At 41.3% G+C, this 24,039-nt stretch overlaps 1 protein-coding gene across 2 annotated transcripts; it reads right to left on the bottom strand.

Moving 5' to 3' along the window:
- Positions 1–23,817, bottom strand: tnfrsfa (tumor necrosis factor receptor superfamily, member a). 2 transcript variants are annotated; one of them, XM_071901755.2, is made up of 10 exons: positions 23,581–23,817; positions 13,052–13,223; positions 11,151–11,282; positions 4,858–4,969; positions 4,424–4,557; positions 4,207–4,302; positions 4,062–4,108; positions 3,525–3,908; positions 3,352–3,388; positions 1–2,713 (listed from the first exon to the last, which is right to left on the bottom strand). In XM_071901755.2, exons 1-10 carry the CDS (start codon positions 23,611–23,613, stop codon positions 2,412–2,414), a joined length of 1,449 nt encoding a protein of 482 aa, XP_071757856.1. In that variant the 5' UTR covers positions 23,614–23,817; the 3' UTR covers positions 1–2,411. The 2 variants fall into 2 exon arrangements, with proteins under 2 accessions (XP_071757856.1, XP_078143715.1); XM_078287589.1 differs by having other exon boundaries at positions 3,627–3,908.
- Between the last annotated feature and the right edge of the window lie 222 nt (positions 23,818–24,039).

Genomic DNA, 24,039 nt, shown 5'->3' with positions numbered 1-24,039 from the left:
TATCAGTAAAAAACATTTATTTGAAACTGACATAAACAAATACATGGCTTCGCTGTATTTGCATCATTTGCATCTGAAATCCATGACAAGCAAACAATAACTAAGGGGGAAATGGCTTAAATAAAGTTGAACAGGACATTTTTACATGAACAGTCATAAAGCTATTGGATAAAACAAAACAAAACAAAAAAACTTGAACAGCTTGGGACTTGCATTGAAATATGTAAAAGGTAAAAACACAGAAATGATAAAAAAAAAAAAAGACGCATACACTCACATCAACTGCCATAGAGTAAACAAAACATATGCATAGAGGGCAATTCATTGCTGTATGCTTCTATCACTTCATGCAGAAAAGGCCATGAGCAATATCAAAAGTAAATAGACTATTAGGTCAGAAAACAATGTGTTAAAAAGTTGAGGGAAAATATAAGTGAGGGGAGAAAACAGGGTCCCTAGAAATTGATGCAGGCTGTTTTTTCATTGTCTATCAATAGATGGCAGTGCCAGCACTGTAGCCTCGCTCTTTGGCTATAAAATAGAATTCTTTCCTCTATACATAAAAGTGTAGTCACTTCACTGCAGAAAACATGGGCAAAATCTAGTTTAATATGTCTACAATCACAACATCACCAACCACTGTGGTCTGTTGTACGCAATATCTTCATACCTCACTATATTTATCCTGGTTTGTTAATAGAGCTGCATATACATATATATAATTTGTAAGGCATGTATGCTCTCTGGAAATGTATGTACAAAGGACAGTATCGTGGAAATAAAACCGAACTTTCTTTATCCAGAAAAGGTTTCCTTCATCTTGTCTGAGCCTAACCAAGAGAAAACAATCCGTACCTGCTTTCCACGTCACTGCTGACATGTATCAAGGGACTATTAAGTCAGTCGGTTAACTGCAACAGTCGGACTCAACAGGCCAGTTCTCTTTTTCTAAGATAGGTGTCACCACAACTCCAACATGAGCCGACACAGTTCAGCATCGCAGGAGCTGCAACACTGCGGTGTTCGTGGTCACAGTGGACGCTCCTGATACTCGGCTGTGAGGAAATGGCGCACGTAACATGTTACACATCGACAGTGTGGACTGAAGTGCTGCGCTGGACATCGTGCAGCAAGCAGGAACACGGTTTAACAAAACACTACAAGTTTCAACCGCACCTTTCAATCTGATCTCAGTCATTTTGCCCTGCAGCTAAATGCAATCACAACACAAAAAAACAATCTGCGCTGCTTTGTTTTCCAGGGTTGTATTGGCAATGATATAAATAATGACAGATAATTATCATTCATTAAAATAAATATGTCAATAAATAAAATGACCTTTGAACCTCTCTGCGTTGCAAGGAAACGTTATGGAAACACTTTACTAACCCATTAGCAGCTGTTCCAAAAGAAACAGCTTGTGAAATTCCTTCTACAATGTTTTGTGTGAGTTATTAACACTGAACATATAAAAGACCGGACGAGGAAAACGACTGAAAGCATTCAGTTTCTCTGCAATGTGGCTTGTTGTACACAATCTATGACACTCTTGTATCACTATGGATAAAGTTCTGTGAAAATCATGATATTGTGAGAAAGATCTAAATAAATTCAGATGTATGAATGGTGGCAAGGAGGTAATATTCATCATTAGTAAGCCTGCACCTTAACCCTTCATCAGTCATTAAAATGGTCCATACTCTCCTATCCTTGTCCGACAGGATGCTGCTTATGGCCTATTCCATGTAGTTTCAGAGGAGCCTAAATCTACATAACAAGTATAGCATAACTGTAGCTCTAAATCCTACATGTGCCAGAGGTCAGTGCATCAAGTAGGCACAGTATCAGTGACATAGCTAATGCCACTCCTACAAACCAGTGTATATCCTTGTCTCAAGGTAGTGTTTTGGCTGGCATATGCCCTTCGCTCAAAGATCTGGGCTTGGGACCAGGCGAGCGACACACAAGCCAAGAGATTTCTAAGCTTATATGGCCGTATATCGCTTTATTAAAGCCTAAAGAATACAGCCATGTCTGCCTGTGGAAGTTGACACCTTCATGTTATTCTACTCATTAATTTAGATTTTTGAAAAATACTTTCATGGCCGTCTTTGGTGGCAATGTTGTTAACTTTGACCACAAAAGCTTTTGTTTTTTTTTCCATTATTACACCTCACTATATTGCGAGTAGTCAACATCTTTAGAGCAATGATCAATATGACTCATCCTTCCCCTTTTTGTGTCATTTTCTTTTCAAAACTACTGGCTTTCGAATGCATGGCTAATCAGCCAATAAGAGGTAAGCCTGTTCTTGAGAGACAATGTCAACCAACAGTGCCTATGTGCTTTAGTCGTCCTTGTAATAAGTACTTTCTTTTTCACTTCATTTGCACTCCCCAACGCTCGGGCTTTCAGGGGGTGTCTGCGTGCTTGTAGTAGCCTTTCTGGAGGGCTGCAGAGGCGATGCTCTCTGCCGAGCGCCGCTGGTCCATGCTTAGCAAAGCCTCCAGCAGATTGTTGATGTCAGCCTTCAGCCCCTCCCTCTGCATCCAGTTCTTCAGCAGTTCATACACCTTGTCAGTAGAGGGGGCGCTCTCTGCAATTCGAATGTGGTTGTCACTGACTCCAATCATTCTGAAGAACTTGTTATGGATCCGTACGTCCAGGTACTCGTCAAACAAATCGAAGCTCTTCCTCAGGGATTTTTCTGATCCTTGAAAAACGTAAACAGAGTCAGATATTTTAGATTATTAACAGTTTTGCTGCTTATACACAGAAACTCTGGATGTTTTGACTAGATGTTTTTCTTGTCATTTTCTCCATTTGTATCCCTTACAATGGAACTACAATAGATTGTTAATACCAAATGCAGCTAAGTTTAAGTGCTTGAAGATTAACTCATAAAGTAATTAACACATGGATACAGACACAACACAATTAAAATATAAGAAAAATCAGTACATTACACAAATACACCAAATTTTCTTTAGAGGGATGAATAAAAACATTTTAAGTTGAGGTTTAAACAAATCTACTAAGCCATATCCTCTTCAATTTAGCACAAGCATGAAGAAAATCAGCGTATCCCCTGAAGGATTTGAGATGGCCTGATTGTCATGAGATCAATCTATCAACCAGATAATATGGAGAGAGAGATCTTGTGGAGATACTGTTTGTTTCACTGTGGACTGACATGAACTGCATTAAACCATGCCGTTTTGCATCCGCAGCTGTCTTTTAGGGCAGCGCGAGCAGCACATGCAAAATGGCTCCATTAAAATGTGCAAAGAGGAAATGAGTCAAAATGTCTCTCGTATGAAAATTTCCCCCCTCGCTTTCCAAGAATCTTACCTAGTAGTGGGACTAATCGGCGCTGCAGCGGATCATCCTGTAACATGAGAGAAATCACAAAAACAATGTTAAAAAATCTTAAGGGGAGGTGAGACAGGTGATTCGCTAAATTCAGAATGAAACATCACAATAACACAGAAAGAGCATGTGTATACGTGCAAACACACACATACATGTCTCACTATCTCTCTTTTTTCCGGACTCTCTTTCAGGTGGTTTTTATCTCCCTCCCTCCCGCTTGGACACTCCTCTTCCCTCCCGCCAGTTCCTCTCACCACGGCTGTAGGCAGCAGTCTCTGGGCGGCAGGGCTCTGGTGTGGCGAGCTGCCAGACGACGCTGCCGTGGGCAGGGCTGACAGGCTAGTTTGGGACGAGCTGGTGGTGTTGGGCAAACTGTCCCCCAGTCCCCGGTCCTCATCCTCTAGGGGAGGGGAAGCCTTGCTCATCCCAGGCTGGGTCTCCTGCAGCAGGGGACGCGACTCCGGGCGGGACTCTTCCCCCTCCAGACCGGCATTCTGATTGTTCTGTCTCTCCTCCGGTGTGGGTCCGCTCTCATCCTGATGAGAAGATGGGAGGAAGATGAAAAAGTGTGACATATTGTACAGCACGGGTCATACGTTACTTCAAAAGAAGAATTCAAAGTATACATGGCGAAGGCAATTATAACTAAAGTCTTCAAAAGGCACAAGTGAAAAAAACCAATAACTCACAATAGGAATCTTCACGATTTCACTGGAATCACAGTCGCGCTTTGAACCTGTGCAACAGTAGATGAATAGCATTAGGAAATTTGTTACAGAACATTTGTTGATTTGTTGATCAAATACACCGCAAATGTACATGGTGTCAACTCACATGGTCTTTCACATGAATGCTGCTTGATTATAAACCACCACACACTCAATCCGATAATCAAGATCAAGATGACCAGTATGATGACAATAGGAATAACTGTAAAAGAGAAAGAAAAAATTAACACAAATCATTCAAGAAATAAAATTAAGTCACAACAACTTTCAATGACAAGCATTACTGCGTAAAACAGATGAAATGGAATGGATCACAAAGTTACCTATGGCCTTCGGAGAACTAGAGGCTGGTGTCGGGACGGCTGGGGAATTTGGGGTGGGGGACAGGTCCCGTTTCTTACACACCGTGTTGGAAAAGGGGGTGCACTTCTTCACCTCCTCCTCCCCTGCTTTACACCTGAGATATGAACAGCAAAGGCACAGTTAAGCAGTGATTAAGCTAGAAAGGCCCTGACTTCGTAGAAAGTTATAGTCACATGATGAAACTATATTCAAAATGGTATGAATGGTGATGCTAAAACACAACAAGAAAAATAAAACAAATGCAATTGAATACTAAAACAGAATAAACCAGTGGTTCTCAATCTCAGGACCTGGGATGCAAAGTGAATGTAATAGACTGCAATCGACCAGGATTAAGAACCACTGGAATAAACTCTCATAATTGCAAAGACTTTGCACAGTAAATGGCACTCACTTGGCACAGCGCTTGCAGACCTCGCAGGCCTGATCCGGCACACAGAAAGTGCCTGGTCTGCACTGGCACTTGGTGTCTGTAGTACTGGTGCAGGACACTGTTACAATCTCATCTGTGGGTAGAGAGGGAGCGAGAATGACACAATTATAGTGGTTAATACAAAGGAATCATATAATTTTATTTGACTGGCCTTATTTTTAAGTACTAATGTGAAATGTGTGTCTATCACATCAATGAGGGTCATGTACATAAATCTGCTGCGCCTGCAGTCTGCAACAGAAGAATCAACTCACTCTGAAAATGGTTATCAAATAACCAATTTAAGAGCGAGTTATCAAATAAAATACACACACGTTAATCCTCTTCAATCATAAAATACACCAATGTTTCAGCAAATGACGTCTTGGATCTACAGTATGTATCTATATATAACTAAATATATGCGGTGTGTCCACTATATATATGTAGCGTGTCTACTATTTTAAATACCTAACTTAGGGAGTTAGATATTTGTGGTCATGGAGGGGCAGGCCACAAAGGCAGCTTCTGATTCAATCACAAAGAGCAGCCAGTGGCTCTGACTTCAAAGAAAGGTCACCAGTTGGGGTCCAAAGCATGGAAGTCTAACTCATGACTAAGAGAGGAATTACATTACATGTGATGGGATAGCTTAGCAGAAGTTGATAGTCATATATACCATTCTCAGGTCTTGGTATAGTTGTTTGTCATAATTAAGCGTACTGATCAACCGTCCCTTTAGCTTATAATAGTTGGTGAAGTCAGATTTCTGCTAAGTGGTCTGTTTCAAGCCAGAAGGGTCATTAGAGACTAATAGCGAGAGGATAGAAATTAGTGGATGTAATATTGTGAACTAAGTGAGGTAGTGTTGGTACAGAGTAGTGAGTATACACTCACTGGGCACTTTATTAGGAACACCATACTAATACTGGGTAGGTATCAGCTTTCAGCTCAGTGTCAACTGGCTACCAAAGTGACATCCACCTCGAGGTTGGACGTGTTGCATTCTGAGATGCTTTTCTGCTCACCACAGTTTTAAAGAGTGGTTATCTGAGTTACTGAAGCCTTTCTGTCAGCTCCAACTAGTCTGGCCATTCCCCTCTGACCTCTCAACAACAAGGCGTTTCCGTCCGCAGAACTGCCGCTCACTGGATGTTTTTTGTTTTTCGCACCATTCTGTGTAAACTCTAGAGACTGTTGTGTGTGAAAATCCCAGGAGATGAGCAGTTTCAGAAATACTCAAACCAGCCCGTCTGGCACCAACAGCCATGCCGCGGTCAAAGTCACTGAGATCACATTTTTTCCCCATTCTGATGTTTGATGTGAACATGAACTGAAGCTGCTGACCTGTATCTGCATGATCTTATGCATTGCACTGCTGCCACATGATTGGCTGATTGGATAATTGCATGAATAAGCAGGTGTACAGGTGTTCCTAATAAAGTGCTCTGTGAGTGTATATCTGATCATTATTGACCGAGTGTAGAAGAGGGTGGTTATGGGACGACAAAAATAACTGTTGAGTCTGCTGGAGGAGTCGAGGGCCTAATTCAACAAAACATCTATGATGGGAGGAGTCCAGTTGATAACCCCCATGACATAACACCACCCACACACACACACACACACACACACACACACACACACACTTTCCCCTAACAACCAAGCTACAGTAGGTTTCTACATAGATGCTCACCCACACTTACATCAGATCCAGTCTATTGATAAATGCCCTTAATGTTGAAACTGGCCATTATGTTGCTACTACTGAGGAGAATTACACATCTACTACTACTACTACTAGTGACACAGTGGGTCTCAGATGAGGCACACTAGCACATAACTGACTCAGGCGTTTGGTAGGACCAGAAAGCAAATATAAACAAATATTGATCACCACAGATCACCACCAATCTGTTATCACCAAAGATGTTATATAGGCTATAACTTAAATCAACTAGAATTACTAGTCACTACTGGTGCATAGCCTGTAGGCTAAGATAAATTAACATTGGATGTAAGACTTTTGAATAATTTCTATAGACCACCATTCTGCAGCCTACTTTTGGACTAGCCTATCTTTGTTAACAATGAAAATGTGCCTCTGTAGTTGAATGGGGTGTTGGCTGTGGTTAATATCCTATTACATGGTATTATATTTCAGACTAGTTCAGAGGTGCACTGATAGTACTTGTGCTGTTGGATTCTGCACTGATCCAGCTCCCTCCCAGGTACTCGTACTGAGATTGGCAAATGAAGTTGTCCCAATATTGATAGTTAAATGACGTGCTTTGGTAAAATAAAATACTTTTCTGGCGGGAGCAAAAATGATACTTTGAGCTCAGTGAAGCAAATTGCCAGCTGTGCCAAGCTAAGGTGTCTCTGTGCATAAAATCTGTCACTGTCACTTTGGAAATAAAAAAAAATAAAAAAGTAATGTTGTTACAAATATAATCTGTGAACAGGACAGGAAAAAAACAAAACACAAAAGCAAATGTTTTTCCATTTACGACAGATTCACCCTTAAATATATTCTTTATGGGGGGCAGTGTGGATCGGTCTCCATCTAATTACAAACCAGAGGACGACCTCGACAGTCAGCCTTTTACTTCCTTAGAATGTGGGCCTAAACAAATCAAATCACTAGCTTCTGCCAACTTGTAATTATCATTGCATGGCATAAGAGTAAGCAATGGTACTGCAACTTCTTTCAGATCTCAGTGTTGACAGATGGTCCATCCAAAAATATTAGTAAATGTATACTCCCACTCCCTCCGATCAACAAAACCTCATCAAAATCCAATGTCCATGCTTGCCAACTACAGAAAAACTGGCAGCAGTGTTGTAACTTTCACCTTCTACAGATTTGATGCTACATAGACATACATCAAAACTTCACCTCACTGCGAAGCAAGTTGCTATTACTTTTCGAAGCAATCCGTCATATCGTTTTTGAGATATTTCATTTTTATTGAAATTTTTTGCCCTCATTCTCTTAAACGGGGAGGAATGTAGTGAGCAGAGCAGACCAGCAGGTGTTGATGCCCACTGGAGACACAGAAAGACAAGCTCTCTCCCTCTCTATCTTCACTGTCCACATGCTGGACACTGTTGCTTCTTCCCTGGACTCAACATATCCACAAAGTCAACTGTCATTGTATTACTTAGGTCCACAATTATTCATCCCTCACAAGACTCTTATTACTTTTTTTTTTTTTTCACCCAGGACTCTCTCTGTTCTGAAGTCATGTCAGTAATCAGATGTGTGAAAATAGTTCTGATGGAGATTTGATGGCGCTCATTTGATCAATGGAAAAAATGCGCCAGCCATTCAAGTGTTGAATAGTGGTGGAGGAGACAGAGAGACATTCACATCTGAGTAGTGTGTACCAGTGTGCTGTAGGCCGTTGTTCTGGCATAAATAGGGTATGATGTGGGGAGAAAACTGCAAAATCTGCAAATCTTTACTGCTGCCAGCCAGTAGATGGACTGGGAGCTGTGGGACACCAAAGATTCCACTGGAAGTGTTGAGTTTTACTCTCTGCACATTCCTCCGTTCTCCCCATTTTCTCTCACTCTCTCTCCACAGTCCATTATTTTTGTTTGTCTGTATCGTAACTATTAGGAATGTAATGATCATCTGATTGGAGTCAGATAGACCAGGTTCTGGATATCATTCTACTGATTTAAACATATTGGACCAGGTAAAAGCTGGGGGTCATTTACACATGGTATTGGCCTTTTTATGGCTGGGGAAACACGATTCAACAGTCAAAATCAAGAATATTGAAGTGTCTAAGTGTGTAAATTTCATCTGTGTCTTTCTTTCTTCCTCCATGTCACCCCCTCCACCCATGGAGAATGCAATCGTAAGCCTTCACATGAAAAAAAGGCATTGCTGTTTATATAATCGTTTAAGCAAGCTTCTGGCGTATATTTTAGTGCATAGAAGTTGAAGAGCTCCTTCTTTACCAGAGCAGCCAGTGAAGCGAATCAATCACACAGATTTTCCTATGTTGTATTTTTAACCCATCAGCTAGCAATACTTGGGGTAAAAGGCAGGGAATGATGTAACTGGTTGTGTACTGAAAAAAAGGGTTTTTGGATCTTTCCTCTTAAAAGGTGGATATATTTTGACAAACAGCCACAGATTTCTATGAGTGCAGAGGTACCCATTACATTTTGACAGTAATTAATGTTATACTAAAATGTTTTTTTTTTACCACATTATTGACAAGATGCTGGTCAATGTCTAGATTTAAAAATCTGTGTCACCAATGAGTTTATCAGGGTAACAACTTTTGCCAGTAAAACTTAGACCAACTAGACCAACTGACCAGAGACAATGGGGATGGCTACAATTTAAATGAAATTGAAATTTTCCAATGCAAAAGAAATTCCTTTGGGGGATATTTTACTAAATGAAGGCAGTGCAGATATATTCTGGTGCCATTTCTGGTGTCATTGTTGAATTCTGAGCTGTGCAGGACACTAGCATCTCATTTCAGGACACATGCATAGATGAATATATCAATAAATAATTGATTATCTGCTAAAACATGTCACATTAAGTTTCTGTTATCAAAACATATGTGTTTATGGTTTGAATTTTCTTAGATTTCTTATTATGACTAGGCCTACTGATTTCAATACACTGTTAACTGCATAAAAAAGGCTTAAGAACATAATAGTTTGCAAGAAGGAGCAAATTAGAATTAGAGTTGTCTTAATAAACAAAACGGTGACAATGTTGAGCTGTACACACTCTTATGAAATCATTCAATACCTTCATTTACTGTATTTTTGTCACAATTCTTTGTTATGTGTGTCTGAATGAGCTAAGAAGTCAATTTTGTTTTCCAGCTGCTGAGCCATTTTACACATTGTTGCCAATGCCGTGCCGCAGACGCTGCTTCCTGCTTGCTGTGTTGAAGGAAGTAAACAATTATGCCATTTTAGCATTGAAAAATACCTCAGCAGTATAGTGACAAAGCATCACTTTTGCTTTTGTTACATAATTACGCTCTGTTCCGACTGGATGGAGTGTAACACATGCAGAGGAGATGAGCAAGGATAAATAGGATTAAATAGGGTCAGGCAAGTGGTCTTCATTAAAAACAAAAATAACCATTCAGAAGTAGCAGGCTGGGAACGAGTCGATACTTAGCTGTCAGTTCGACAGCTTGTGGAAAATACTGTAAAATCTAAGCTATTTTATTTGGGTAAATTAGGTGTGCTTTGTGGAGAATGGTGTGTATGTGTGTGTGTGTGTGTGTGTGTGTGTGTGTGGTTGGGGGTGGGGTGGGTGCATGCAAGATGCACTGGTAATCCCATTCCCTTAAACTAACCCTAACCCAGGGGGCAGGTGAGTCTGAGTAAGAATAGCTTTCCCTGTGTATCTCCTGTCTAATCTGAATAATTTATGCAGATGACTTAAGTTAACCAACTCTGAATCAAAGCCTAAATGAATAACAGCATGTACTGAATGAAAACCGAGATCATCTTCAGGTTATTTGACAACATTCAACATAAGGCACTGTGGCAGAGTGACAACTTGAGAAAATGGGTTCATCATAAAGACAGCATAGCTCCTCGTGACACCATGAATGATTCATTCTCAACAGTATCCTCGTCAGTATAGTATGTTTGTCAATATGAGGTTCTAAGTGTTACAAATTGAAACGTTGTTAATTTAAAAGTGTATGAGAAGGGCCTTTTAACATTTAATTCGCAGTTGCTTTCACGTTCCCATTAATTATTACATGGTCATAAATACGTTAAAACTGGAGCAAAAGACACGAAGCTCTTTCTTAAAGCCTCCATGAAAAAGCACAAAACATATCCTATGTAACATTAGTCTCTTTTCTGGAGCTCAAGCCTTTCATAGCGCACAAAGACGCCCAGTGTGGGAGACAATGAAACACAGCCACACCCAGCGCAGCCAGGTAAGACAGACACACAAGCAAATCTCCCGAGACAGGTAACACACTCACATTCAGCGCATGAAACAAAACAACAAAGACACACCCTGCTACTCCATGAAACATCATAAGATCAGATTTTCACGAGTGGATTTGAAAGGCAGGGAAGCAGACAAAAAGATATTAACTTTCCTGAACAATATCTGTGGCAAACTGAGTTATAGAAGTGTCTAAAGTGATGTGAATTTGAAAAGGTGAAGGAAAAAATGACTTTTTACTTCTTCCCCACATACAGAGTCATAAGGTTTTAATAGCAAGAAAAAAAACAAGTCAAGAAGTGGAGAATGTCATTACCTGTGCGGCAGTGTGTGCATGGCAGGCAGCGGTTCATCCCGTTGGAGTGCTCCGTGTACGTCTGGCCGTCGTCACAGGACACACAGCTCCCTAGCTCCAGGTCTCTTTCACAGGCCTTCTGCACAAAGGTACCTGACAATAAAACCAGAAAACAGTCAAACAACAAGCCAAATACTAAGTTTATCCCCTATTGTGCATGTTAAGCAGGCCTATATTGTGCATAAACCATAACTAAGCATAGGAACTGATGTACTAAACTACAAAGTGATTTGTCCTCCTATATTGGTCGTATGTCATGCTTTGCACTTTCACACTCAGTTCACGCATGCCATGAATGAGAGCACTTGATTCTCATGTGTTTTCAGGATTCATCTGATGCACAAACAGAAAAACACCATAGACAGTGTAGAAAATGAAAAAAACACAATGGAGGGTAAAGACTTCTTTAGGTAAACTGTTAAGCTAAATTGTTTTCAGTAGTTTGTTTTATCACAAGTTGAGTGCGGGTAGAAGTGACATTCAGTATCCATCCAGACTGAAAAGTATTTGTAATTCCCACAAGGCTGATGTAGACAAAAAAGCAAAAAAAAAAAAAGCTGACAGTTCACACCACTAAGTGGCTAGAGGGGCTTTTGAATAGGTGGCAACAACTAACCACATAATAACATACAAATTAATGCAACAAAACAGAGTCCACAAAGGGGGGAAAAGCATCGAAACCTAAGACAGAGAGTCTGCTTCAACCCAACTGTCACAAGACACAAGCACACATCGATGCTCTGTTTAATCTTTCTCCCATTGATTCTATTGTACAGCCCTATTCTATTGATAACTGTAAACCTGCCATCTTGTACTCCAGCTGCAAATGTTAGGAATGTTAGGAAGGATAGGAAAGCAAGTTGATTTATAAGCATTCTTGATGGGGACTGACAGGTCCAGAGTGATGTGGACCAAGACTGCATTTGATGTTAAGCCTAGAGCCCTTATCAGACAAATGGACACAATATAACATGATAAAATAAGCTTATTGTTTTGGATAGTTTTGCTTTAAATGCTTATAATACCGTAATGGGGTAACAACTGCAAATGTATTTATGAAATACAGTATCAGATAATGAGGTTGTAAATTACCTAGTGAGGAAGGTGAATGGAAGAATCTGCAGTTACCAACAAAAAAGTTGATCTTAAGAGAAAAGGCCTGTTTCCTATAATTTCAGAATGGCAAATAATATAATTAAAACAGCTAGCAGCAGCATGGAGTAATTGCATCCTGACCAATTTAGTTTTAAGCTACATACATTTCTTAAGCTGTTAATTTCTGGAGCTTGGGTACATTTAACTGCCATAATATAGCAGATTTATATCCGAGTTTTCACTTTCTCCTTAACTCTGATCTGCTTCATAGGAGCAGTTTGCCCTCTGTTACTGGCGATCATGCTTTTTTTCCAGGCCAGGCAGAAAATATTTGAGAAACAGGGCTGGGACATCATTTAGGGTATGGGTTTGCCCTGGGTTTCTCCCATTGCAGATGTTTGTCTTGGTTCTACTGTATAAGACCAGTGTCATTAATATCATCTACATGTATTAATACAGCCTAAACAACACAAACGAGTCATTCTCCTCGTTTATAAATCCCACTTCAATCCTTGATTCCTATGGAAAATGTAATTCAAAATGTTGGTTCTAGGTTCGCTGCTCTAGTCATAATTGATGTTAAAGGCTTGGCTCTGGGTTACAGGATGCAGGACACAGTACCATGTATTGGTCAGAAGGAGTTTCAGGTCAGGTTACATAAACTGAATGGTTCTAGGTTTGGTTCCAGCGGGCCTGTTCGACTGGTCATACCTATGTCTGCATCTGGACTGTTATGGTCCTGTTCTACCCGTTGTGATTCTGCTTACCAGCCTGGCAATTGAGGCAGCAGAGTCCCTGGTTGAAGTACTGCTCGTTCTCCACACAGGTCCTGTGTCGGGGGAGGGTCTGGTTTCTGTAGTCATCGCTGGACCACTGAGACGCTGGACTAAGCTCTGCTGCACCAACAACCAGCCCAACAGATAGCAACGCCAGCAACACCTGTATCATTGAGGTCAGGGATAGAAAGAGGGAGAAAGATGAGACAGAGAGAGAGAGAAAGGAAAGGGGTGGGGCAAAGAGGGTGGAGAATAGGGTAGTAAAGGGGGGAAAAAAGAGAGAAAAGATTTTCATTATTTGCATGTATCCACTGTATACAGACTCACCCACTCACACAGATCGGATGAAGGAGAGTAGAGAGGAGAGTATGTATTCTCATAAGAAACCTTGTGTGAGCAATCTAGGCCCTAATTTGAACCATCTGATCTGAACATCTGCCGTGGGAAGGCAATTAAGAGAGCCATCCAGCCGGTCAGAACTAGAGGCAAAACAAGCCTGTGTGCATGGTGCAGGCGTATACACTAACTACATGTACGACAGCAAGACCTAACTCAATTATTTCATGATCTGGTTTTCTTGTAGGAATGGTTTAAATGCAGACAATCCATTACCTCAACTGTGGGTACACCAGAATGGGCTTGATAAGGTATCTCAGCTAATACCAGTGCAGTGCCCATATCAAATGTGATTCCAGTAATCCATTCATGTGCTAGATAATAACAGGCTTGTATAGGTGGGGGACTGAGAAGAATACAGCCGAACACTTTAGTGTGGCCCCCAGGCGCTGGTGTTTATTCACACGCTTTTCACCGTGTCAATGTGAGAAGGCCCCATTCATTGGCAAACAACACACTTTAGTGCCTCTACTTCAAATGACCCACATTCTTAAACCCCGGCTCTTTGAATGGCATGACATGCGACACCGCCACGAAGCGCCTCAAACGCAACGCGACACCTCCTGTGTAAAGGAGAGGCCTAGTTTTGGAGGTTTTGTCTCTCCTGTGCCCCGGCCCCCTCTCTTCACAGGGAGCTGGGAGAGAAAGGAACAGGTTAGGGCAGAGAGGGCTGCATTGAGAGGGAGAAAGAGAAAGAGAGAAAGAGGAGGGTAGCGTGTGAGAAAGTGAGACAGCAGGGAACGGCATGGGATTTTGTAAGGGGAATGGGGGAGGCTAGAGAGTGAGAGAAAGAAAGACTGACAGCAGACAGACAGAGGTAGAGAAAGAGGGACAGACAGGAGCGGAGACTGACTCCTGACGCTAGACTTGGCTCTCTGGACGGCAGCCATGCCTTGTTGTTCCAAAGAAGTTTCCCCTCTCTCTCTCCCTTTCCCTTCTTCCTCTCCCTCTGCTCACGTCAGACTTTCCGAAGACGCTGAGAGGCAGACGTGGAGGGGCAGACGGCCGGCAGAGCGCTCACAATCACACCATTTAGATCTATCCAAACATTCTGAGGAGGGGGGTGGCAGAAGAGAGAAGGAAAGGGGAGGGAGATAAAATGAGAGGGGGACTAACAGCTTGCATGACACAGGGTGAGTCTAAGACTTGAATACACTATGTGTGTATGACTGTGGGGTGGGGGATGTGGAGAGAAATGGAATTGGGAGAGACTGAGGAGAAGGCCGTGTGAAAAGGCAAGAGAGAAAAATCCTGCATACAAGCATGCGTGCAGTAGGAAGCAGTGGAAAGGAAAAAGAGGAAAAAAGACAACTGGGAAGAGTATGCTAGACTAGAGGCAGATTCTTCTACAGTCATGGCAATTCTACAATGCAGAAGTGAAAGTAGTATGTGAAATCGTAATGAATGTGAGACAGAGTAAAACAGGCAATCATAATGAAGCAGTGGGCAGCTAATAAATTAACAGGTGTTTTACTGACAGTGAAGATGCAGAGACAGAGTAAAGACATGGCATCATTTCCGGTCTCAGCTCATTCCAGGCCGTGTGATTCATAAAACTCCCAGGTGCAGCCACCTTCACAGGCAAACCTGTTATGCTCAGCAGAGGAGTTGCCCCACAGAAGAGTCAAGGCCATTTTATAGGGGGAAAAAAACACTAACAATGGAATTTGCCATTGACAGTGAGTATATTTTAGAGAGTTTTTGTACGACTGCAGAAAAGGACATCCTTCACAATGCAGAATCATATTAAAGTATACTCTCTTTTCCATGTGCTAATGTGCAAATTTCTGCCCAGGTTTTATTTTCTACCAAACACAATTCAGTAAGGGGATCCGACTGTGTGGTATCTCATAAATACAGCCTTGCACATGAGGAAAATGGGCAACACGGTCAACATTTGTCCACACACACACGTCTGCGCTATATACACATGAGTGTACTGTATACATAAACACTATGGGCAACCACAATGTGGCTTCGTTTTACCTCTAAGACCTAGTCAGGAGGAAGACCGGAGTGACCGTAACCTCAGTGTAGAAAGCCCTCCAAACCCACAATCCCTGGCAACTCTCCAACCCCGGCTGCAGTGGTACAGTCCACTTCACAGTCTTCTCTATCCTCCTCACAATGAGTAGGCCTGGCTGCAGATTATTTGGTTCCACAGTGTCCTATTGTGATGCTTTCAGTCGATGTGTATGATAGGTTAGTACTGTGCTTGTGTGGACGCGAGTTAAACTAATGTAAGGACAATGTAACAGTGAGGGCCCCTCTGTTTATCTGACAACAGTAGCTCCCCTCCGCTTCCTCTCAAGACCCTGGGTTCTTCCAAACTGCCTTGGCACAAACCGTGCACATGCCATGTACACTGAGAATGTATTTGTGACTGAACGACAGGACATCCTTTCAGTTGACCTAGGTTATCAATGGGCCATTTAGAGGGGTGTGATCACTCCGAGTCCCTGAAGGAATTACAGTGAGCTCCATTATAAAACGGATAGAAACAAAAAGATATGCACTTGCACACACACACACACACACACACGCACAAGTGGATGCACATGCACGCACATCCACATGACACGCAGACGCACACACAAGCCGAGGGAGATGGTTTATTTCATATAGGACAGATGATTTCAATCATAGACATCTGATAAGGAGTGGCACGCTGTACCTCATTACACTCCTGGTTCCGGAGTGGGACCTGACCTTCCATATCATGCTTTTCTCATTAGCCACTCCTATTCTTTCATCCATTATCTCTGTGGGGCATTTGTGATACTGAGGATAGAGTACACCCATCCTCTGGGATAGTTTGGTGAGAGAGGAAAAGGGTCCTTGAGAAGTTTAGATTACAGTGAGGGAAAATATCGCTATGCATGAGTTGAGTGCTGAGGATCCTAGATAATAAGAAAAAAGTTCCAAGCAACCCCTCATTTTAGGTCACTGATAATACACACATAACTCTAAATATACTTCCATATACAATATGTACTATTTATACCCACGGCAGCACATTCAAAACTATGGAAAACCAATTCAAAAGGCCTCATTTATACAAGTAATTTTGTAGTTGATGCAATTAATTCAGCTGTTACCTAAACTGTGTCGTGCTCTAAATGCTCTTCAATAGACTTCTTACAACAACGTAGCGATCAGTTCATCAGATTATATATGGTCAGCAGTTGGACGGTCTGAGCCAACAACCAATTACTGACATTGATCCCTGACCATTATTGCATTATTTCCATGTTATATTGAGGAATTCAGCTATTCGTAGCCTGATAACATTAAAGTATTCTATCACATGATAGAGTGAGACAGGATGCGCACTTTGTTTTGCCACAGCTTTTGATTTGCAACATTGCATAAATAACTTGAATATGGAACTTTTATTTCAAATCCAATATCAGTGAACTATGTCCTCCCTCTACCTTACCACTGATTTTGTGGGAAGCATTACTATGAAGCGCATTTCGATGCCAGAGTTCAGACAAACATTGCATGAACCCACAAAGTCAGCATCTCATTTCACTGTCAACTGAGAAGCTCAAAGTTGGCGTGATACACAGATTACAGTTGATTCTCTGCTTTTTTACTGGACTGGACTTGCAAAGAGAATGACATGGATGATAGAGATCTTATTTCATGGTATTCAACTTCTTTTACTCATTCCGTAACCCTAACTACATTTTCTTGCCTAATTTTTAATTCCTGCTTTTTTGGTGGTATGTGGTATTTTTAGATGGCTCCTTGACCTGGGAGTAGTCAATGAATAAAGTTACATTTGAATACATGGTGACCAGCTAGATACCAAATAGAGAGGAAACATGTCCAGCAACAGTCTGGTCAGGTGTTATCATTATTATTACCTGTGAAAGCAAGACTCTTACCACCAATGTTACCACCAAGCCAATAACACTTTTGTCCTTAATGCAACTTTACTAGCTATAGTTTGTGATGTGGTGGTCTATCTATATAGTGTTCTCAACAGCTGTGTTACACACATGCATCTTTGGATAATCTTACTAAACCTACTGGGTATTAAGGCTGCTGCAATAATTGACTAATTGAGATTGTGATTATAGGAGCCAACTGGAGTCATTTTGTATGACCACGATCACTGTTTTGTTTTCACCTTAAGACATTTTCCTCCTCCATATTAACTTTCAAATAAAAGTAAATATGTTTGCAAATTGGTCAACATTTATGTCCTGTCTGCCACTAAGGCATTACTGCCTGTTAAATAGCCTAAATCTCTGTGCAGGGAGAGACTCTGAGCGCCATCAAAACTCCATGGAAACTAATTTCACACATATGATTACTTACATACTCTTAAAAAAAATAGTACACAGAGTTCCTGGACACGAAATGTGGCATATGTCTGCAAATGAAACGAAAGCATCCACTGCACTTTTGTATTTTCATAGAATATATAGTGGTGAAAACATGGATATCGACAGCTATTGGTAAGAAAACTGTGTTGACTGTGTGTTGGACGAATAAGGAGAGGAGTCAAGAGATGAAAAAAACTGCTTCCCAATTTAATGGACTGAGCTCATTATATACAGTATGTATCCATATTAGACAAAGGAAATCTCATCCATACTGGTTATTTCCTATTATTTTATACTATATAATACTGCAAGGTATGAGAGGATATGTGAGATGATTGCATGTATAAAAGCGCATTCCAAGAATCCCATGCAGTAAATTCACCTCAATTCTTCATTGATTGAAGAAATCTGTCATGTTTTTTAAATACCTTACACTTCGTTGCTGCTTATCATTTAACTGCTGAGTTCTTTTGCTTACACGAGCGCTTTTGATGCGCCTGTCATATGTTATAATCAAATACACCTACATTTTACCCCCATATGTACTGTCATACTTTACAAATAAAAACACCAACACTGATTTGATTGTGTTGTTTTATTCCAAAGATAGTTTTTATCTTCATCTTTATCAATTTTTACAGCACGTTTTATTTCCTTTGTACATTAGATTATTATGATGCAGACATCAGCTGTAATGCTGTGAGGTCTATTGGTGTCGTTGCTTGGCTGAAGGGGCTTCAAAGCCTGGCCTTGTAGTGTGCGCACGCAAACCCTTTGAAGTTTCCCAACGTTCTGTTCCCTTCGTCCGATGTTATCAATGCAGTGTAGCACAGTGAGCAGCATTGAACTCGTTCAAAGCCACATACAGCTTCACTGGTCAGAGTAATGTTTATTTTTAATGTTGTAACCTATTTATTTGTTATTTCATGCTCTCAGCTCATTGCTCACTCTCCGTGGGGAAAAGGACGACTAAACTGTTAATGGTAATTATTTGTGAAAGAATAATCAATCGTCATTGCAAAATTTCATGATCGCCGCGGCCCTACTGGGTACATTAATTGCGAATCCCTCGAAGTTGACCTTGACAGGACAGTGAGCGCTCTCTGGGCTCTGCTTTAGAAATGAATCTTGGACGGCATGCACTAATTTCTTTGAGTGATAAATTACGCTGACATTTTGTGTTAGAGAATGAAGAGAACTACAGCCCAGCTTATGTCAAGACAACAAAGTCACTTGCCAAAATACTGTAAATATGTCTAATGTTCAACCAAGCACAGGGACATTCGTCACTATAAAGCTGATAAACACGAGGCTGACTCTCATATCCATTTAAAGCAACAACAAGCACGCAGACATCATGAACACCATATTGTCGAGCCGCATAAAGCGCACAAGAAACACACACATACACACGAACACATGCATGTGCACACACACGTGAACACCCCCCCCCCCCACACACACACACACACGTGCACGCACACTCACACACACTAGAGCACACAGGCGCACACAGAGTGTATGAGTGGGAGCGTGTGAAAAGCGGCTGCCCCCTCCTCTCAGGGAGCACAGGAAGCCCGAGACAATGCAGAGGCTTCATGCAGGGTTCAGCTCCGCACTGTTCTCCCCACAGCCTGTCTCAGACCAGGCCCGGGACCCGATTAGACCCACAACATATCCGCTGGGCTGGATATTTATAACTCGGGGAAGCTACAGCTCCACGACACACACACATGGAGCTTCCTCAGGAGGTATGCTTCACTGATTAGGACCATGACAGCGTGTGTTCCACAAGCAGGTTAGGTGGCATTCACCTTCGTACTCGCAAAAAAAAAAAAAAAAGCAATCTGCGATGACGTGAGTTATAGTGAATTTCCTGTTCTCGAATCTCAGCCGCACACTTGTGGTGAAATGACTGACAGCCTGACACTGACAGACCACATTAAACTGGACGTGTTGTTTTGATGACGGAGAGAGGGGGCTGCTGAAAGGTTGACAGGTTTGTTAAAGAGCTCTAAGCAGGTGCTGCATGAGACACATTTTCCGTCCCGTTCATGTTGTGGCGTTGAGGACGTCTCTGTGGCTTCTAAGGATTGGCTGCTGATGTCATAGGTGTACCCAACATCATCGTTAAGACAAGTGATTCACATATGCTTGTTTGGCTATCGGGAAAGAAGCAACCGACGGCAAGGACATTAAATTTGAACGTCAGTTGTCAAATTGAATTTAGAGGTTTGTGCGGAGAAGTGCTATTAACTTAGCCTTTTCAGATTCTGAGTAGGCTCAATCTAATTTTCCAGAACAAGAGAGGAGCTGAATAACAACTCAAACTCACAAGAAAACTCCAGGAGGGAGAGAATGAAAAGAGTGAGAAAGGATGACTAATAGTTTAAAGTATGTGCAGGAATCCATCACCTTGCTCTACAGACAATCACATTAGCTCCATTAAAGTTTGTCTCTGTGTGTGAAGAAAAAAAAAAAAAAAAGCCTTTTAAGTACTGGCGGTTTATAGGCTTCTCCATAAACACATCACAGCAAAAATGTAGAATATGTCACTGGTGTAACAGGTCAACAAGGACTAAGTGACCATCAATAGCTGGAATTTATGTCTCTGTAAACAGTAGTCCATTCTCCGGACAAAGGTTGAGTTTGTTGTAAGACTCAACACTTTTATTATAATCTGTTCTTCAATCCAGGAGAGGGGAAATTCAGAGGATATAGCCGTGATGTGGTGTAATATCTTCGGCAAATATCATCTCTGGTTTCATATTATGTCATGTAACCATGGTGCCTGTAAATGACTAATACCCTGCCAGGTTTTTGTGAGTGTTCCTTTGACAGCTGTGAATCTGAAACTTGTTGTTAATACTGTGAAACTTGAAAAAAAAACATTGGTATAATGAGAAATACTCTAGTTTAAAGGTGATTTTCTTCTTATCTTGTATAGATACAGTATGAATAGATAGACAGACAGACAGACAGATAGATAGATAGATGAACTGATAGCGAGACATATACTTTTGAATGCAGCTTTCACATCAGTCGTCCTCACTCATAAAATATGCCTCTACATATTTCCAAATCAATAACAAAGTAGTTATCTTAACTTTAATTTGTATGCTTAATGTACTTAAAATCGGTTTTTGGCATAGCAAAGCTGCCCTTCAATGGCCATCGTGAAATCTTGCCTTTTAAAACACTGTAAAATGGGTATAATCAAAGTAGAACAGGTGGTTTAAAAACCCTCCTGTGGATAACTTTGAATCCCTATTGAAATGTCCTCGAATAAGACAGTGAACTACACTAGTATCTGTCCACTCCTGGCTGCCCATGTGCTTTGCCTGTCTGATGACTTTTGTACACATATGAGTGTATTTGTCTATGCCTCAGTGATATGCAAAGAAATTCCTCGTTACACTGTGTGTAATATGAACTTTAGTGCATTTCTGTTCATAGAGTGGTGATTTGATTTGTAGTAGCCACACATAATGTTTAGTGAATCAATCCGGGATTATTGATGCGGGAACACAGACTTGCCATTGTTGGTGTGAATACTTGAGTCGGCAGCACATAGACCAGGTGGCACTCCCTCAGAGCATAAAACAGGTCTCTAATAATAGGAAGGTGTGTCACAACAACAGCTACCTTATTTCACAACAAGGTTTCATAGTATTAGATTTCTCAACAAATACAAAAACACAAACCTTGATGTGATATTTCATTCACATGACCTAGACCTACTCTTGACCTCTAGAATGAATACCTGACGAGAAGCCTTGTTTAAAGAAAGTATAAACAGACATGAGAATGCACCCAACCTGGCGTCTGATAATGATCAGCAGGAGGTTGCACTGTGTTGCATCATTCACTGTCCATGTAACTTCTCTAACACAGTGACACGGTCATAACTTTCACATGATCAGCATGTAGCAGTAAACTACAGCAGGGAGCACTCTGGACCATTACTAGGTCTCCAGCTGCACTGTCAGTCCTGTCCTTGTCCTTGTCTGTCGTCCACAGAGACAGGGGGGGGATATTTCCTGTGTGAACCCACACCCAGCGCTACAGTAAGCAACGACAGATAACATCTAGTGTAAATGAGCACGAGCACGACAATTCTCCAAACCAGATTGATGCCACTAATATCAGTAAATCTGTGTACACTAGACAGGAAGTTTACTGAAGGGCCGGCACGTACACTTAGGCAATTTCAGTGCATTTGGGGGTTGGGGGGGAAGTTTGCTCGTAGTCCCATAGCAACAGGGTCTGGTGCGGAGGCCTCCAGAATGTTCTGTGGTTTACAGTAGAGATAAACATTGACATTGCCACCCAGAAAAGTAAATCTGAGTTCAGTAATGGAACACTGCATGACTTGAAACACAGATCTGACAGTGCTGGAAACAAACTAAAGCTCCAGGCCCATCAGGAGATCTTACAGTCACCTTAAAGGCTGTATTTATGTCCATGTAACTGTGAGTACAGCTCTGTGATGAAACACATGACAATATAGCAGCTTCATGCCAAAGTAACATTGTTCCCTTTATCAATTGAATCCCAGAAGAAGAAGAAGAAGCCAAGGCTAGACATGCTCTATCATGATGAACTTTGATTCACTGTCAACTTCTTCTTCTTCTACTTCTCTAATAGTGAGACACTGTGGTATTGTAAACCCTGTACTATAAATAGAATTGAAATGTGAGATGTGCGTACCGTTACACCACAAGTGTCCCATATAAAAATCCAATACCCATATCAGTGACTTTCCCATGAATTTCATATTAATCCAAAGGGCCTTTCATAAATGGTGACATTTTAAGGCCTTACACTGAGCATACAGTATTTATAGTGTCAGGCTTTGGTGCTGCATAGTTGGAAAAACCAACAGCAGAGCGCTGAATGGAAGTCTCTGTGAAAGTCTGAGTGGAATAAACTGTATACTGGCCAAACTGATGGGAGTGATTGGAGCTTTGATTCAATAACTGGGATGGTGAATTCTGAACTTTCTTGGCTCAAAATGACTACATTTTGCAAAACCTCTGCTTGCCACATCCATTTTGCCTCTATATAAAAGCCTGTATGAGTAAACTGCACTACATAGCAGAATTGTATTGTATACTAATTATTATTGTTCATACATAGGCCTACTATACCCACTGTGATAAGACCAAGAATCATAGTATGCTGAACCTCTGAACAACATGACAGCAGGATGTCCCGCACAGATGGCGACTGTTATGTTGGGGGGAATGAGGGAACAGTACAACACATGTACTGTGCTTTACATTACACCCGTGTACAGTAGTCAAGTTTCAGTTTAAATACGCCAAGAGAGCCTCTCTTAAAACCACTCTTCAGAAACAACAACAGCAGTGAAAGCAGCGACAATATCACAACAGCTGTGTCTCGTGAACCCGACTGTAACGTTATAATCTTCCACCGCTAGCTCACAGGCCTGGCCGTGATTTGAGCTCGAGCCACAGCACAGCGCCCGAAAAAGTAAAGTTTTGTCCGGGCTACATTTAGTACAATGTGTTATAAGTCAATACAACCACTGCCGAACTAGTAATTAAGTAAATTAACATGTTATTTTATATCACTAAACATTACATAGTGTTACGTTTTACTGCACCGCTGTATACATGCACCGAGAGCAATACTAAATATGAAGATGTACGAAGTTCTACCCATCATTGGCATTTCAGTAAGGGGATAAAAAGGCTCCTATATCGAACAGAGGAATGTCATTTCGATCAAGTAATTAAACAGCAGGCCGTTGCCGTAACTTACATGAAGTTTCCCGACCACCGGATCGAAGTTCATCTTGGGAACTTCGAGATCAGAAGCAATCCGGACCTGGGCTTCGGCTTCACACCGCCAATCTAAAGTCCCTAAAACAGCTACTACAGAGAAAAGTAGAATAGCTCCAGGAATCCAACTTTAACTTTATCCGTCATCCAGGTCTTTTCATGGGTTTACTCTAGGCACTGGTCAGATTTTTAAAACGCTTTTCGTGAGAGCAGAGACGCTGCCGTATGAGCACCAATGGGGATTTTTTTTTTTTTTTTTTTTTTTGCCTGAGAGTTGCTTGGGACGTCAACCAACTCGGGAGCCAATCACAGCGCTGCGTCCAGAATAATAATTAAGCAGCAATGTGTAACTTTTAGGCATTAAGCAGTCTTCCAGTCGAAATAAAACAATACATCCTTTTACTGCTTCCCAGTTATTTGTTGGTTAATACACTTTCTC

The sequence above is a fragment of the Centroberyx gerrardi genome, chromosome 2, assembly GCF_048128805.1.
Source record: "Centroberyx gerrardi isolate f3 chromosome 2, fCenGer3.hap1.cur.20231027, whole genome shotgun sequence".
NCBI lineage: Eukaryota > Metazoa > Chordata > Actinopteri > Beryciformes > Berycidae > Centroberyx > Centroberyx gerrardi.
The sequence above is the reverse complement of the archived record's forward strand: the minus strand, read 5'-3'. Positions and strand labels throughout refer to the sequence as shown.